This window comes from Thamnophis elegans, chromosome 7 (assembly GCF_009769535.1).
Source record: "Thamnophis elegans isolate rThaEle1 chromosome 7, rThaEle1.pri, whole genome shotgun sequence".
Lineage (NCBI taxonomy): Eukaryota > Metazoa > Chordata > Lepidosauria > Squamata > Colubridae > Thamnophis > Thamnophis elegans.
Window position 1 is genome coordinate 54,121,939 of NC_045547.1, and position 18,280 is coordinate 54,140,218.

General features: G+C 44.5%; 1 protein-coding gene across 3 annotated transcripts in view; it reads left to right on the plus strand.

Annotated features, from left to right (window-relative positions):
* The first annotated feature begins 8,074 nt into the window (after nucleotides 1-8,074).
* The window catches only part of NELL2 (neural EGFL like 2), a 144,572-nt gene continuing 134,366 nt past the window's right edge, over nucleotides 8,075-18,280 (plus strand). For 2 of the 3 annotated variants that reach the window (XM_032221595.1, XM_032221598.1), the window contains exons 1-2: nucleotides 8,376-8,743; nucleotides 9,086-9,214. In XM_032221595.1, coding sequence (XP_032077486.1) covers nucleotides 8,686-8,743; nucleotides 9,086-9,214 — 187 coding nt within the window. In that variant the 5' untranslated portion in view covers nucleotides 8,376-8,685. Of the gene's footprint in view, nucleotides 8,180-8,375; nucleotides 8,744-9,085; nucleotides 9,215-18,280 lie in introns of those variants that run through there. The other variant, XM_032221597.1, reaches the window with a different exon arrangement.

The following is an 18,280-nucleotide window of genomic DNA, read 5'->3' on the forward strand; positions in this document are numbered from 1 at the left end:
TTTCCCAAGGCATCCTCCGTAAAACCTAGCAGATGTAGTTTCTTCAGCAGCTCTTTCTCCCAGCGAGAAATATGGGAATCCACAAATGCCAGGGAGAAGTAGCTGCCAGGAACTGCCAGAAAAAGCACCCCAAACCACCATTTAAAGGTGTTAATCCAGGTCATACATTCCACCAATCGAATGCCCAGTTCCAGGTACATCGGGGCAAAACGAACACAAAGGGGAAGACCCAGAAGTTTTCTAAGAAAAGCAGCCTGGGTTCTTTCAATGCAATCCTTGAAGCCACGTATCCATATGGGAATACCATGAAGGGTTTGGGCCAACGTTTTGGCTTTGTAAATACGTAGGGAAGAAGGAATGAACTGGCCACCCTGGGTATAAAAGAATCTTAAAATCTGCTGGTGAATACAGGAGGCCAAGTTCAGCACCTGGGTTCGGTATCTAGTCCAAGCACCGGTGTTCTGAAATTGAATACCTAAATACTTAAAATGGAGAACCTGCTTAACAGCATTGCCACTGATATCCCAGTTATACAATTTCCGGGCTCTAGTAAACACTAATACTTTCAATTTATCATAATTAATAGCCAAATGGTTTTCAACACAGTAAGACCCAAATGCAGATAGTAATCTTTTCAGTCCTGGCCTTGACAATGAAAGGAGAACGTAAAGAAGCGTAAAGAAGAAGCGGGATCTTTGTAGTTGTCAGCTTTGGGGCATGGGACTCAATATGTCCAATGTAACCAGCAAGGTCAGATAAAAATATATTAAACAGAAGAGGAGCCAGAACACATCCCTGCCTTACTCCATACTTGATCAGGATAGGATTACTGAGTTCTCCCTGAAGACCACACCTGACCTGGCTGGAGGTCTGATTGTACAAGGACCTAATTAAGAACAACAAACGTCTGTCGATAGAACTTTTAAGCAGTTTTGACCACAATAGACCTCTAGGGACTGAGTCAAACACTGACTTTAAGTCAATGAAAGCAGTGAAGAGTTTGCCACCTGATGTCAGATCCATAAAAGTGATACTGCCATTCAATTGGGAGGAGGGGAGACTCAGAGTCTCCTTAGCTCATTAGCTACATCTGAAACAACTGAGTTTTACAACTTTACAACTGGTTTTCTGTCACCGGGAGACTGAAGGTCCCAACATCTCTGGAGGGATGTTTATGATGGCCATGTGGGATAACTTACTTTAATATCTAACTAGAGATAGCCATGGGAACTTGTGTTTTATTGACTCCCAGGGCAGAAGAGTTAAGGAAGCATCTTCACACTTGTGTATTGGTCAAAATCTGCATTTGGACAAAGGGGAGGGGTCATTATCAGCTTAATCCCATTTGCATGGCCTAAAGATTTTCAGATGCTGTTTTGCTTCTAATGGTTTCCATCCTGCTTGATTAAAGGTTCCTTTTGAAATAATCCGTTTCAAGAGTCTTTACTTTCTCAAGTTAGGAGAGGAGTCATTATATAAAGCAGCATCTCTCTGCAAAGTGGTCACCCAGGAGAGAAACATTTTTACTCTACTGAGGGGACCCAGCAAACCATGTCTGAGCATAACAATGAACAAGGGGAAACTGACTGCTGGAGGGAGATGGAAACCCCTCCACAACCAGAGACCTACTCCTTGTATCCTGGCAGAGAGAATGGAGTGAGCTTGGAGGACCCCAAAAAACCCCCTTGGTCAATCAGAATTGGGACGAAAGACGGCTGGGAAGGGAAGACCAGGGTAGTCACTCTTACCCGAGGTAGCCGAAAACCAGGTGGAAATGGGAGTTAGAAACTCCCTCTGACCAAACTAAATGAAGCCCCACTGAGAGAGGATTCTCTGAAGAGGCATGTAACCCAGTTGGTGATGGAAATTTTGGAAAATCTCAACATCCGGGGGGAGCCAGACCGGCAACCGAGAAGCGTTGGAAGGGCGGCAAATGGGGATGACTCCAGGGGAACTCACCCCCCTCTGGTGCCTGCTGATCAAGCTGACGGCACAGCAGCAACAGCTAGGAACCCAGAACCCCCCCCCCAGTTGGCGCATGGGTTGGGGGCCACTCAAACCAACCCCAAAATCTGCAGTTAGAAAGGAAAACCCCTTCCCTGGGGGTAAAATTTGATGGGAACCCCCAAAATGGGATTCTTTGTGGCAGACATGCTCACCTACATGCAAGAATATGGGTGTGATTTTCGAACCCAAGGAGCCCAAGTGCGAGTGGTCACCCTAGCCCTGGAAGGAGCTGCTGCCAGATGGATGGTGACTTTACATGATGCCGATGCACCAGAACTGCAGGACTTTGATGAGTTTATGATGGCCCTGTGACAACGGTTTGAGGACCCCCTCGCAGAACGCAAAGCACACGACCACATTAAAGTTGTGAAGCAGGGATGTTGGCCAGTGGCAGAGTATACCGAAGAATTCCGAGACCTGGCATGTCATGTGAACTGGCCAGATGATATCCTGGTAAGCTGGTTCAAGGATGGGCTGAGTGATGAACTCTACAATGCTTGTGTGGCGATGCTGATTGTATGACGTTAGCTGTCTCGTTAGCTTGTGGGTTTGGTGATTGTTCCTGTTGTGACACGTGTTGATCTTCTATGTAGGCTTTGACACGTGTGTCTGGGTTTTCCTCTCCTAACTTTGTAGGATCAAGGTTGGGGAAGGTGCCATCAGCCTTGGCCTGTAGAGCTCTGGCCCATTTTATTCTTTCCTTCGCTTCCCACTTGCGCTGAAGATATTCCAGTTGAGCCTGAACTTTGGCACTGTGCTTGAGCTTTGGCTCCTGCGGCTGCCACCTCTGTCTGAGCTTTGGCTTCTGCAGCTGCCACATCTGCCTGAGGTTTGGCTTCTGCAGTTGCCTTCTCTGCCTGAGCTTTGGCTTCTGCAGTTGCCTTCTCTGCCTGAACTTTGGCTTCTGCAGCTGCCTTCTCTGCTTCCATGGTCGCCATCTTTTTTTTCAGCAGCTGCTCTTCCTTTGCAGTCTTCAGATGCACCTTGGCCAACTCGACTTCTGCTCGTGCTTCTGCAGCTGTGGATATTCATGACTTTTGGCTGTAGCGGGAAGATTGCTGTGAGACGCTGCTACCTGCTCGTGATCAAGTGGCCTTTGGTCAGAAAGATGAGGCTATTTGGGAGGTGTGGAAGGATGCTGTGTGTGGCTGCCAAAAAGACCTGTGTGAACGATGAGACGCCACAGATGTGACCTCCCCTCCCTGTGTAACTTTGGGACTAAATGAGGATTTCCCTTTAGAAACGCGTAGTGTAAAAAGTCTGTGGTTTCCTATTTCCCTTGAGGAGTGGAGATGATGAGGGGAGATGCGGACACCACCATCCCAGTTAACCAAGGGCAATTCAGAGAGTGACCGGGTAATAAATCACTTTTCCAGGGCAGAATACCCACTGCCCAATCAGGGAACACAGATGTGATCACATGTTATGGAACTACATTTTCCACAAGGCAGTTCTGCCTACATTTCCCATAAGGTGGCTACATTTCCCTATTCTAAATGACCAGAGCTGGCTGCTCAAGTCATTGGGTGTTGTAGTTATCAAATGCAATCTGTCTAATTTAGACCTTAGTTTCCAACCCATTAGAAGCTCAGCTGGGCTCCAGTTTTTGCTGTTGCTCAATGTTATGTGCTGTGCTAGGATAAATTTGTCTATTTTAGTTTGCTAGTCTCCAGGGTCCATTCTAGCTAGGGGTTCCTTGGTTGACCACACCATTCTTTCTGCCTGACCATTACTCGACAGATGGAAAGGTGCAACAAGGGCATGTCGGATGCCCTAATCTGCTAGAAATAATTCAAACTGGGTTGCTGTGAACTGGGGTCTGTTGTTGGAGACCAGAATGTCTGGAAGGCCATGGGTAGAAAACAGTCTCCTTCATACCTTGATGACTGCTTTGGCCATTGTTGTAGTCATAATTATTACCTCAAGCCATTTAGGATATGCATCAACAACTATTAGAAATGTTTGACCCTGTATGTGCCCCGCAAAGTCAATGTGCAGTCATGACCAGGGTGCTTTATGAGTCTCCCATTCCTTCGAATGTGCCCTGGGTGGAGCTGGTCTGGATACCTGGCATGGATTACACATGTTGATCCACTCTGTTATGTTCCTGTCTATATTTGGCCACCAGACATAGCTTCTGGCCAATGCCTTCATTCATACAATGCCTGGGTGCCCCATGTGTAGTGCCTCTAGCACTTGTTTCCTTAGTTTCTTGGGTACGAACACTCAATCTCTCCACAATAGGCACCTCTTTTGGGCTGACAATTCATGTTGCCTTGTTATAAATGGTTTGAAATCATTCCCCCTCCATACCCAGTTCAGAATTTGTGACAGAATTTTGTCTTTTGTTGAGGTTCCTGCTATCTCAGTCAAGGTGACTGGACTGGATGAAAAGTCCTCAATTAGTAATACAGATGGAATGGGGGCTGGATCTTCTACGAGATCTGGAAGTGGACAGTGGCTGAGGGCATCAGCGTGACTTGTTTCTTTGCCCAGCGGGTAAATTAGCCGGTAGCTATCTGTTGCCATGAATATTGTCCATCTCGTCATTCTGGGTGATAAAATGTTTGGGGTAGGGTGGTCCCCTGCAAGAATGCCCAGGAGTGGTTTGTGGTCAGTAATTAATTCAAAATGTCTGCCATATAAGTATTTGTGAAACCACTTGACCCCAGCCATGGCAGCCAGTGCTTTCTTGTCCAACTGGCTGTAGTTTCGTTCTGCTGCTGATAAAGTTTTTGAATAAAATGCAATTGGGGCTTCAGTCTCATTTGGCATCCGGTGACTGATGACTGCCCCTATGCCAAATGGTGATGTGTTGCAGGTTAAAAGGAGGGGCAGATCTTCATTATATTGTAAGAGAATGATATTGAATGACAAAAGTTTTTAATTGCAGTGAAGGCAGAGTTTTCCTTCCATCCCCAGGTCCAGTTCATCTTCTTGCCTAGCAATCAGTGTAATGGCACATCTACTGTCGCCTTCTGTGGCAGAAAAATACTGTAAAAGTTTAACAGGCCTAGAAATGCTTGAAGCTCTGTTTGATTCTTTTGGTGTGAGGGCTTCTTTTATTGCCTTAACTTTATTTTTGGTTGGATGTATCCCTGAACCATCAATTAGAAATCCCAGAAACTCAACTTGTATCACTGCTGCCTGGTATTTTTCTTTCTTTACATTAAGTCTGGCTTCTTGAAAGTGGCTTAGGACAATCTTTAAATGATGGATAAGTTATTCTTTGTTGTTCATGGACACTAGGATATCATCAAAGTCGCCATCCTTTGAATGCCCTGTAGGAGGCATTCTATTAAACTTTGAAATAGTCCTGGTGTGATGCTAACCTCAAATTGGAGGTGGCAGCATTTAAATGCTCTTCTGTGAGTTAGCAATGGTTTGTGCCTCTCCGGTGGCATTGTCCACTGATAGATGCTGGTATGCTTGAGCCAAATTGAGTTTTGCAGAGGTTTCGCCCTTTCCTAAAGAGTGCAATAAATTCTGGACTACTGGAACGGGGTATGCATTCTGTTTCAATGCCTTATTAATCGTGCACATACTCTGCGCATATGCAGACTGAGCCATCTGGTTTAATAGGCATAACAATTAGGGTCTCCAATTTAGTATGATCAGCCAGCTTGGGCAATTAATTGGTCTAATTGTCTATCTATCTTGGGCCGGAGAGAAAAAGGTACCCTCTGAGGTTTTATTCGGATGTGGGGTGGGGGAGGCATTAGGGTCTTAATTGAAAGAAATGGGTGTCGCCTTGTACTTGCCTAAACTCTCATTGAAAATGTCAGCAAACTCCCTGGTCAGCTCCTAGTGGCTGTCATCTTGGATGGTGTGGATTTTGCAGATGCCGGTCACTCCTAGACCCAGGGATTCGAACCACTCCAGGCCCAGCAGACTGGTTATATTGTGGTCCACCACGATAAGCTACAATGGCCCATCAAAATCTTGAAACTTTCTTTGAAAGGACCTGACCCCTACGATAGGGATCCGGTATCCTGGTACATACTTTAGGATCGGTTTCGATGGCTTCAATGATTCCCTTGTTCATTCCAGAACCGCCTTTTTTATAATCATCCAGGATACGATGGTCTTGCAGGACCCTGTGTCCACCTCCATGCCATACGGAGTTCCTTCAATGAAAACTGTGACATGGATTTTTTTTTAATTGTAAGCTTTGGAGTGTCCTATAGTTTGGTGTGTTTCTTTTTCTTCATTGGCTCAGCTCTCTCTGCGGTTGCTCTTTTTGAATTTTGCTTTTCGGAATCTCACTTGTTTCTCTGACTGTTGCAGTGGCTGCCACTGGCGGTACAATGCTGGCTAATTGGCTTGGCAAGCCTTTGCAATGTGCCATTTCTTGCTTGCATCTTTGACAAATTGCATCTAGGAATCGGCAGCTTGCTCTGGAATGTTTTCCTCCATAGCTGGAACAGAACAGCAGTCTTCCTCGTGCCTCTGGATCCCCTCTCTTCCTTTCAGAATTTAGGCGATGGACCTCCTGTTCCTCATTTGTGGAATCTTCATACTCCCAGCTTTCCTGATGCATGGTGACTGCTCTTTGTGGCATGTTTGTATTTTCTGTTTTTTGGATTACTGCTGCTGACCTGTCGGTTGCGTCCGCTGCCCTGGCTTCTTCTAATGCTGCTTTAAATATGAGGTTAGGCTTTGATCGTAGCCTTTTCTGTAGATTGAGGTCTCTCAATCCCAATACCAGTCTGTCTAGCATGGCTTCTTCTATGTTGGTAAATTCACAACGAGCAGCTGTTTTCTGCAAAGCTGCTGTTAACTCATAATGTTGCCATGGTGAGGAAATGGGGGAGCGCATTCCATGCATACTTTTGGCTAGAGTCGAATCTCAGGTTACTACAGCAGGCTTCGGAGGGGTGCGCCTCATTGGGGAATGTGATTTACGACACAGTGAGGGAAGGGGAGGAACAGGGGTAAAGTTCAGCTATAATTCAAATGAGGCTCAGATCTGACTGCAATAAGGTATTGCCAAAATGGTGCTCCTAATAAATGACTGGTTTTCTTTTGAAACTTGGCTTGAGACTCATGAATCAATTAGAGCATCTTTCGAAAATCTGACAGCCATGACATATTGACTAATTGTCTCATCTTCCCCTTGGAGCATATGGTAAAATTCGTGTTTGCTCACCATCTTTGATGGTATGAGTGCATAATGTGCCTGGAGCGATTCCTGGAGTGTTCGCCACAGTACCCTCTGCAACTCTGCTGGTTCAGATGCTTCAGCCATGTTGAGGACTTCAGGTCCATACTAACTCAGTAAAAGTGTCTTCTTCCTATTGTCCGATAGGAATACTGATGATCTAGTGGATACTGTCCGATCCACTAGATCGTTGCCTTCTAGGAAACACTGGACTCAGAATATATATTTCTTCCAACTTTTTTTGGCTGGGTTAAACGGTGTTGGTGGGGTGTGTGTGGTCATCTTGGATGCCGATGCAGCATTCACTTCTGCGATGATGGCTGATGCCATGTAGATGCCCTAGTCAGTTCAGCTCCTTTGTCCTGGCCAGTTCAGCTCCTTTGTCTTGTGTTCTCTTTGAATCACATCCTCATGCCAATGTTAGGTTGGGAGTTGAATGAAGAGGCAGGACCAGCATAGTGACTTCAGCTCTTTATTGACACTGAAGTGGTCAGGTTCTCTGACAACTCCCTCTTTTAAAGGAAACTGTCAGGCAGCCCAGCCACTGAGATTTCTTTACTTTCCCGCCTGATCTGTTTGACCAATGGGTTCACAGTATGTTAATTTCTATTTAAGAACCGGACCAAAGTGAAGCCTCTACCCAAGGCTTCTCTATATTTACATATGTAACAAAGGCAAATGGCTTTGCGTCTTTGGCAGAAAAGTGAACCCATGAACGAAGCCTCGAAGAGGTGCAACAGGAGAAGGATTTCCAGGTTCTCTGTGCTTTCCCACCTACGGAAGGGACCAAAGCGCGCGTGGAGGGGCGTGGGAGGTGTCGCAGAGCGCCTCCCTTTCGCTGCCCACTCGCCTGTCATCACCGGCCGCAACCGCCTCCTCCTCTTCCAACCTGTCGTCGCCTCGGCCCCTTTTGATGCTGCGAGGAGGAGCCTGAAGCCTCGCCGGTGCCGTTGGATAGAGCGGCGGCGGCAACAGCAGCGGCGGCGGCAGCGACTCCTGCTGCTGCTATTGGTAACGGCTGCGGGGCTTGGCGAGGAAACCCGATGGGAGAGAGCGAGCTAGGCGCGCCTTAGGTTCCTCTTCCCACTGGGAACTCCCGGCACTGCCTCACGCGCGACGCGTTCTCCGGTTCCCCCCCCCCCCCGCGCGCGCGCGCACACACACACACACACACACACACACACACACACTCTCTCTCTCTCTCTCTCTCCTCTCTCTCTCTCTCTCTCTCTCTCTCTCTCTCTCTCTCTCTCTGCTTTAGGAACAGGGTCGGCTTCGGGCTTTGCGGCGCGGAGAGGCTGCCGCTCTCGGCTTGACACGCCCGGGAGGATGCTGCGAGCTTTGGGGCTGGTCCCGATCTCGTTGAGCTTCGCCTGCAGGAGCCTCCGTTTCTCCTGAGGGAAAAGAGCCTCCGCGAGAGAAAGCTCGGGAGGCTTCGGGCATTGCTTCCCCCCCCCGCCCCGCGATCCGCTTCCGGAGGAGGACTATGGACTGATCGCCGCTCTCTCTCCAGCCCTATGGGGTCCCCGCCGGGATTCGTGAGCACTTTGTGCCTGCTCTTCTGCCTGAACTCAGGTAAGGGCGAGGACCCGAGGGTCCCCCATCCATTCCCCTCCTTCCCCAATCCCCGCGTGATGCCTTTGATCTGACCAGCTCTTTGTTTCTCACGAGGAGAATTGGGGTCCGTCTCCGCCAGTAGTCGGGAGGAGAGTTGAAGGCCAACATCAGACCCCCAGAACTTTTGCCAATGGACCGCACAAAACTAGGTCTCGTAGCCTGACTAGTAGGTGCGGCTGATCCAAGGGGATCTCGGGTCGTCAGTCGTTAGAGAGGAGAAAATCGGGGTCGGGGAAGAAAACGACGGAGGGAGAAAAGTTGCCTCCATTTAGTGGTAACCTCTTATTTTTCTGGATTCAGCTCACGGCCTTGGCGTGGACCCTTCAGTGCAGATCGATGTGCTGAGCGAGTTGCAGTTGTGGGGCTCTGTGGCTGGAGTGCGGCAAGTTCCGGGACTGCACAATGGCAGCAAAGCGTTCTTCTTCCAAGGTAGGAAACCTTTCCGCCCAACCTCCCTGGATTGCAGCGGTGGCCGGGGCTGATTCTCCGGGAAGGGTCGGCTGAGTCTGCCTAAACAACCCCAGAGCTTGCGGACTCAGGCATTTGATTGAACTTTTTGCATTAATTTTGAAGACAGGCGCTATTCCGTTGGACTCACCAGGCAAGATTTGCTCAGAAGGATTCTCTCAGAGCTGTTAAAGCTTCGCCTATTTCCTACTCTCCCCTCTCACTTCCCTTCCCTTTTCTAGTTCTTCTTTGACTGATAGACGTTTCATTAAGGGTCAGCAAGAAATATAGTGGCAGATAGCTTATTTTGCTAGCCATACAATGTCTTGCATAATAAATACAGATTAGACAGGCTGAAATTGGTTTATTTGCTAGGACAGGCTAAGCTTTTTGTTTAGTTGTCACTTAGAAGAAAATGCTGGCAATAAGTACATTACAGTGTATATCTGGCATTACAAATGTTGCATAAATAATCACAGTCACTCAAACATATTTGCCTTTTCCTTTGATTAGAACTCCCCAAATGAACAAAATAGAAGAAACCCCATTATTTCTATATACAATAGTAGTTTTTAATTAAGCTATTTTCCTTATGAGTTTTTATTCCTTAGTTTGCAAACAGCAACACTTTCCCTGAGATTGATATTTGAATGATTTTATAAAGATTAAATATTTTCTGTTGAAAGTACATTTGTTGTTTCTATTTGGATTTATTTTAGCCAAATTACATAAATTAATGTGTAGTGAAACACATGTGTAGTGGAGCTCATTGCATTTTTTAAAAAAATAATTAATGTATAATTTCTTTAATTTTGATAATTATTATTTCAATGTATTCAAATTGTTTACAGAGTGGACTAGTAACAATATATTGTTATTCCTGCAATGACAATTTTTTTTATTTCTTCCATGGTGTCAAATGTAAGGCAAGTGTAACTTTATAAAACAAACGTAAAACAACAGTTTTCACCTGTCAATAAAAATTACAGCCTTTTTCAGATTGGGATAGAATCCAAAAACCCAACCAATTTCAGATTTTGATAATGAACTATTCCAGACATTTTTAGAGGTCACCAGATTGGGAAAGGCAAGTCCATAGCTGCCCACATAATCACTGGAGGTTCTGTAGACACTGTTCTTCTACAGATCAACCAGAGTGTGTCACTATAACCATTATCAGAGAATATTCTGGGCATTTAAATAAAAAAGATTGATACATGCTATTTTTATATAGAGGGATCCTCATTGCCCCAAGATCTACAATAATTGCCACACAACAGAATGAAAATCTCAAAAGTCAGCTTTGGGACTAGTAACACAAACACTTCACAATGGTACTTACATTGTTGTAAGAGATAGATTTGTTCTTGTCTTTTCTTTAAAGAAAAAAAATTAATAGGTTTTTTTTTGACATTTTAAAAGTTTTAACATTTGTTTTTGTTTTGCTTCTACTTTCCCTTTTTATTCTCCCCCAATCAAGTCATTCAGTAGAAGCACTAATTTTTATTTCCTATCTATTCCTACATACCATGAATCTGTGGTGCATCTTAGGAAGTGATATAAATTCTTCATCTTGGATGAAAAATAAATGAATATATAGAAGCATCTGCCCTACCTTATTTTGATTGTTATTGCTGCCATTTTCTGATTTTCAGAGTTCTGAAAATCTATGTAATTTCTTGCCCAAATGATGAAAATATATTTTGGTGTCCTATGACAAATAAAGATCTGTAGGCATTCAAAAATATTCCTTACCTAAGCTAGGCATTTTGCTTAACATATATTAGTGCTTACAGCTAATTGTAAACTGATTCCAAAATCTGGGTAATGCCTGGAGATCTTATTGCTTCATACAGAGATAAGAGTGATTGCTCCATGTGCCAATAATGACATGTGACCTAAAAATTGCCTGCTATTAAGGAAATGTTTCTCTGTTGTCCTACCCCATCAGAAAAGAGAGAAATCTGGAATGAAAGACAAAACAGGAATTGGATTACCTCTAACTATTCAAGATTCTTATCTGGTTTTTCATTGCTGAACTATACTGTATGTTATACAGATCAAATTAAGACTGACTAAGGAATTGAGAAAATGTAAAGTCATAACATCAGGGCCATATAAAATTGTTTTGCCATGCAAATCTGCTTTAACCTGCTATTCCTGGAATAATATCACTAAGAAACCAATCAGATGTTTCCTTGTGATGCAATCTCATGAAACCCATACTCATAACTATGTGCTGATCGGCTGCGTAGACCTGGTCATATAGACAGTATTTCTGGTTTCATTGCTTCTATTGGGATTATTTTTGCCATTAATTATTTCATTCTTGTGTTTATTTGTGTATTTCAGTGTGTGTGTGTGTGTGAGAGAGAGAGAGAGAGAAAGTATGTGTGTGTGTGTGTGAGAGAGAGAGAGAGACAGAGACAGACAGACAGAGAGACAGAGAGAGAGAGACAGAGAGAGAGAGAGAGAGAGAAGAGGAAGGGAATAAGGGAGGGAGGGAAGTGACCACTTCTTTTGTCACTGGGAAATCTGTCAGGCTTGCCTTGGTTGGCAAGGCAACAAAAACAAGCAAGCAAGCAAACAATCAAACCCTTTGGAGAATAGATTCCAAAGTAGCAAATTTTCAGATAAATAGGCATAAATAAAGTTTATTTATGTAAAGTTTCAAATACATTGTACAAAAGTAATATAGCTATTATAAATGAATTTCTGTGACTTGGTATCAAATATGTTTCATTTATAGTGGAATTAAGGCTTAAATGATTTCATTTTTCTCCTGTCTATATAATGTGGCATCTCTCTCTAGTAACAAACAGATCTGGTTTCAGACTGTTTGTTTTTCACCAAGTGAGCTTTCACATCACCTCCCACTTCAACTGCATCCATCCACTTTAGCTAAGGAAGATTGGTGCTTCTTTCCTCCCTCTTTCTCACATAGCCAACATAGCAAGTATCTGTCATTTTTCTGCAGATTCTCTGCATCTGTTGAGGTTGAACAGCTCTCCTCCCTTCTCTCCCCCTCCAGGAAACTTGGATGAAAAGGACTATCTCTTCCATCCTAAAATGTCATTTTTCATATGGAGAGAAGAGGGAAATCAATCTTTATATCCTCCAGAGAAATAACTACAAGTGGGCAGTTTCTGATACTACAATTGCTTGATCAGATGCAGTTCCCAGATCAAAACTCATCCCTTAAAGATCTGATCAAGCTGAGTGGGAGGCAGGAAACTGCTTATTGTAATTTGGAGATCAGAGGCAGCAAGGAAAGAATATTAATTTCAAAAATGTATTCACTTATTATTCTCCCACCCTCCCAAACGCATTCAGAAGGTTGTCCTGCAGAAAGTTTCTGGTTGGCAGTCAACATATCATCTAAGTGCCTTTTTCTTCAGGGTTTTAGGTTTAGGTTTAGATTTATTAGATTCATATGCCGCCCTTCTCCCAAGGACTCAGGGTGGCGTACAACATTAAAAGAAACACATAATACAAAAGTTTAAAAAAATTAAATAGAATATCCCAAACCCAATTAAAATTGACAATGACATTTTTTAAAAAAGGATTAAAATTAAAATTAACAGTAATCAATAATTTGTTTTGTTTTGTTCAGGCCAGGCTGGCTTGCTGGAAAAGCCAACTTTTTAAGGCGCATCGGAAGGACCAGAGGTCGGGGATTATACAAAGCTCCGGGGGCAGCTCATTCCAGAGGGAAGGCACTCCCACAGAGAAGACTCTCCCCCTGGGGATCACTAGCCGACACTGTCTGGCCGATGGCATCCTGAGGAGGCCAACTCTGTGGGATCGCACTGGACAATGGGAGGCTACCGGTGGCAGTAGGTGGTCTCGCAGGGCCTAAGCCATGGAGCACTTTAAAGGTCATAATTAGTACCTTGAATCATACCCGGAAGACAACTGGCAACCAGTGCAGGCCGCCTAAAAGGGGTGTAACATGGGAGTACCTGGGTGCCCTCATGACAACCCACGCAGCCGCATTCTGGACCAATTGAAGCTTCCGGGTGCTCTTCAAGGGCAGCCCCATGTAGAGAGTGTTACAGTAGTCCAGGCGAGAAAGGACGAGGGCATGAGTGACTGTGCCAGGAAGGGGAGCAACTGATGTATCAGGCGAACCTGGTAAAAGGCCCCCCTGGTCACGGCCATCAGGTGTTCTTCTAAACTGAGCTGTGTATCCAGGAGAATGCCTAGATTGCGGGCCCTCTCTGAGGGGGCTAAAATTTCTCCCCCTATCATCAAAGATGGAACAAGATGCACAAATCGGGATGACAGAAACCACAGCCACTCCGTCTTGGAAGGATTGAGCTTGAGCCTGTTCCTCCCCATCCAGATCCTCACAGCCTCCAGGCATCGGGACATCACATTGAGGGCATCATTTGGGGGGTTTGGGGTAGAGATGAAAAATTGGATATCATCAGCATATTGATGATACTGTACCCCAAAACCACGGATGATCTCACCCAGTGGTTTCATATATATGTTGAACAGGAGGGGTGAGAGAACCGACCCCTGGGGCACCTCACAAGTGATGCACCTCGGGGTCGATCCCTGCCCTCCAGTCAACACAAACTGTGACTGATCCGACAGGTAGGAGGAGAACCACCGTAAAACGGTGCCCCCCACTCCCAATCCCTCGAGTCGTCGCAGTAGGATACCATGATCGATGGTATTAAAAGCCACTGAGAGGTCTAATAGGACCAGGACAGAGGAGCAGCCCCTGTCCCAGGCCCGCCAGAGATCATCAATCAACACGACCAATGCCGTCTCCGTGCTGTATCCGGGCCTGAAACCCGACTGAAACAGATCCAGGTAGACAGCTTCATCCAGGGACTGGGGAAGCTGACGTGCTACCGCATTCTTAACAACTTCACTACAAAGCGAAGGTTGGAGACCAGACAATAGTTGGCTAAAGAAGCTGGGTCCAGGGAAGGCTTCTTAAGGAGGGTCCTCACCACCGCCTCCTTCAAGGTGGTGGGAAAGAACCCCTCTCTCAACGAAGCGTTGGTAATCGCCTGGAGCCAGCCTCGGGTCAGCACACAAGTGGCAGCACTGAGTCTGCCCATAATCCTGTCCATGCCCTCGGGGGTCACAGGATCAAACTCATCCCAGATGGTTTCCACAAGATTCATCCCCATCGACTCACCCGAATCTACCCAGTCAGAGTCCAAGCCTGTCCGGATCTGAGCGATTTTATCCTGCAGATACTGAACAAATTCTTCAACCCTACCCTTTCCCAGCTCCTTGGTTAAGTAAGGAGCGGGTCACCCTAAACAGGGCGGCTGGGCAGTTATCTGCGGACGTGATAAGAGTGGAAAAATGTTGCCATTCTGCCGCTTTTATCGCCACTAAGTAGGATTTAATATGAATTCTTACTAGTGTTCGATCAGATTCGGACCGGCTGGCCCTCCAACCACTCTCTAGGTGTCTTTTCTGGCATTTCATCTCCCAGAGCTCCTCGGTAAACTAGGGAGCTACCCGGGATCAACTCCGGGTCAGAGGCCGCAAAGGCACAACACAATCCAAAGCCCCAGTGGCTGCCCTATCCCAGGCTTCCATTAGGGCTTCAGTCGAGTTGTGAGCAAGAGATTCAGGAAAAGTCCCAAGCTCCATCAGGAACCTTTCAGGGTCCATCAGGTGCCTGGGGCGGAACCATCTAGTCGGTTCCGCCTCCCTGCGGTGAGGGGTAGCAGTATGGAAGTCAAGCCTGATGAGGAAATGATCCGACCATGACAAGGGTTGGATGGAAATATCCCCTAAATCTAGATCATTCATCCACTGCCCAGAGACAAAAATCAGGTCGAGCGTGCGTCCCCCATTATGGGTGGGGTCTTGAATTAACTGAGTTAGGTCCATAGCCGTCATGGAAGCCATGAACTCCCGAGCTGACTCAGATGTCTCGCCAATGGAAGGCAGATTGAAATCCCCCAGGATCATAAGCCTGGGGAAATCAACCACCAATCCAGCTAACACATCCAGCAGCTCCGGCAGGGCTGATGAAACGTAGCAGGGAGACAGGTATGTAACAAAAAGGCCCACCTGAACTCCAAGGCCCCATTTCACAAAAAGGGACTCACACCCGCCTATCTGAGGCGCAGTGACCTCCTGAGGTCTGAGACTTTCCCTAATACCCCCCCCCCTGCCCTGGGCTCTCAACTGGTGAAACGCCTGGAAGCCTGGTGGGCATAATTCACTAATGGGAACACCCCCCCCTCTTGGCCCAAAGAGGTCTCCGTAATGCATGCCAGGTCCGCTCTACTCTCTTGTATGAGGTAGTAAATGAGGGGAGCCTTATGTACCACGGACCTGGCGTTAAGTGACACCAGCCGGAGACCAGGGTCCTATAATCCCGAGCACCCAGGGGTGTGCTAACAAGTGTTATAGGAGGACCAAAGGGCCAGTTAGGAGACTTGGACATATGTGGATATGGCAAATGGAATTGGTAAAGAATATGGAATTCATGGACATTTTCTATTGCTTTCCAGAGTCTATATTCATTTCTACCAAATCATATATTCCAATTTGCTCCTTTTCATTGAGATCCCAAAATATATTCCATTTTGAATTCCTCACCCAACTGAGATTGGAATATAAGGAGCATGAAAAATATTCAAGGACCAAAATAGAATACTGGGAAGTGGGTGTACTTCTATTATACTTGGATGTTGCAGATAAAATAGTAACTAGATTAATCTAAGATGACATACTGAAAGGACTACTACATTTGGAATTGTGGATTTTTTACTGGTTCCAGGGACACATGAAATGTGAGCAATGTGCAATCCCCAGTAGATTATCATCACCAAGCCTTCCTTGTGATGATAGTCAACAATACTTTATAGGAAGCTTTGGCAAGATTAATATGTTCCTTGAGGAGATAGTATGCTGTGGAGCAGGGGTATCAAACTCATGTCATCACAACAGCATCACATGATGTATTGGGACTTCCCCCCCTTCGCTAAACTGGATGTGGGCGTGGCCAGCATGTGACGCATCTGGCCCATGGGCTATGAGTTTGAGAATGTGGGGCATTGGAGTGAAGAATTTAGCAGTTGGTATTGGGAAAGCTATAAATTGCTTGAAAATGGGGCATGTATTTAAAATATAAAGTTATCATATGAGAATTCAGCCATAGACAATAGTTCAGGCCAGTTGTCTTGCTGGTAGTTCAAAGTGAAAGTGTTATTCCAGGATTGAATACGTCCTTTATGTATCCCCATGAGATGGTGGTTGATGTAGTCAAGAAAAATAGAGCTTGACCTAAATATTGGGGAGAGGAGAAGAGAGCTGAGGTCGTGATGGCACGACGTACAATCTTGGCGCTCTGAGAGTGCAGTCAAATTTCTGCCGCTGGACGGTCCATTTGGACCTAAACCATTCCACAGAAACGGTGATTGAGAAGGGCACCTCCTGCTGATCCCAGGGATACCGCAAAGTCCCTGAAAGATCCAGGAATAGCCCTTTTTTCTGGCAACAGAAATACAGCTAATGAAACTGCTGAAGTTGGGACAGCTCCAGAATGGGAAGAAAGCAGAAAGAGAAAGTGTGTCGAATTGGTGAGGAAATTTTATTATTAGAGGAAGAGACTACCCAAGGGGAAAAAAAATAAGTTAAGATTGAAGACAGAAGACTGTAGGCGGCAAGATTGATCTGCACTGAACTTAGTGTATTATCCAGTTTCTAATTATTTTTCACAGATGTAACTTTTGCATGGGCTCCCTATTTTTTAAACTGAATGGATTAATTCTTTCTTCTTCTTTTTTCACTTTTGCTTATATCTATGGATTAAAATTCTCCTTTTTTATAATGCTTGATTTGATTGTTTTTTATCTCCATTTAAGGTTTTTTTTCTTAAACTTGGAATATAAAGAAGAAAATTAAAAGGATTATGAAGAGGGTTGTAACAACAGGAAGAAAGCAGTTACACTGCCACTTAGAGGCTGGAGGCTGGATACATTGTTTTTTCTTCTTTCTCTTTGATCACTTGAAATTCAAGGTTCTTTCAGTTTGTTTACTGACAGTGATAGTAGGAAGAGCACAAGTTGTTTATACAGGTGCCTTTTGGAAGTTCTATCACTAGCTACTGGAGGGAAGACAACATTTTGACTTGAAAGATAATAAATGAACCTGTTTGAAGTTTATTAAAATAGCCTTGAACCCTGTAGTGGCAATGTCTGCAAAATTGAAAGAATGGCTCAGCAGGAAAAAGAAACTGTAATATTGCAAATGATTATGTTTGAAATTCAAAATCTATTAGTTGTGACAGAGAGAATTGAAAAGAGATTGGAGAATATAGAATACAAAACAGAAAAATCTGATGGAGAAATTGAGGATGTTTACCAGATGAAGAAAGTGGAGGACAGAGTTTAAAAGATGGAAGAAAAAAATGAGCAAAGAGATAAGAAAACTGTGGATACTGACAACAAAGTGAATGTGGTTGGTAATGGCAAGAGCGGAATATGGAAAGGGGAGATAGATGGATTGGAACTCTACCCCAGACTTCAAAGCACAGAAGAAGAAAAGAGAGAAAAATTGATGGAGATAAAGAGAGAAATCTTGACAGAATCACCAGCGATAACCAAAGATAAGCTGGTGGAAAGAACAGATGTTAGGTTTCAAGCTTTTATGAGATACGAAAGGAATAACATGTTGCCAAGAGAAGTTTATACCAGATTTATTAAGAAAGTAACTAGAACATTAATGCTACAAATGGCAAGAGATATAAGACCTTACTATTACTGGAAAGATACAGGTTGATGCAATGAAAATGTATAATAAAAAATTAAGCTAAATTTAGTTTACTAGTAGTATGTATAAAATGAAGCGACAATAGCTATAGTTAAATAATGATTAATAATGATAACAATACATATAGATATATTAGTTTGATAATATGAAATTTTATATAAACAACACATGGGGATTATGAGAGGAGGTTTAAAAGTTTTATCTAGAATATGTTATAAAGATGTATTGTGATTGGATGATTTTAGGATGATTTAATGGAATGTTATCATATAATTCTATTCTAGATTT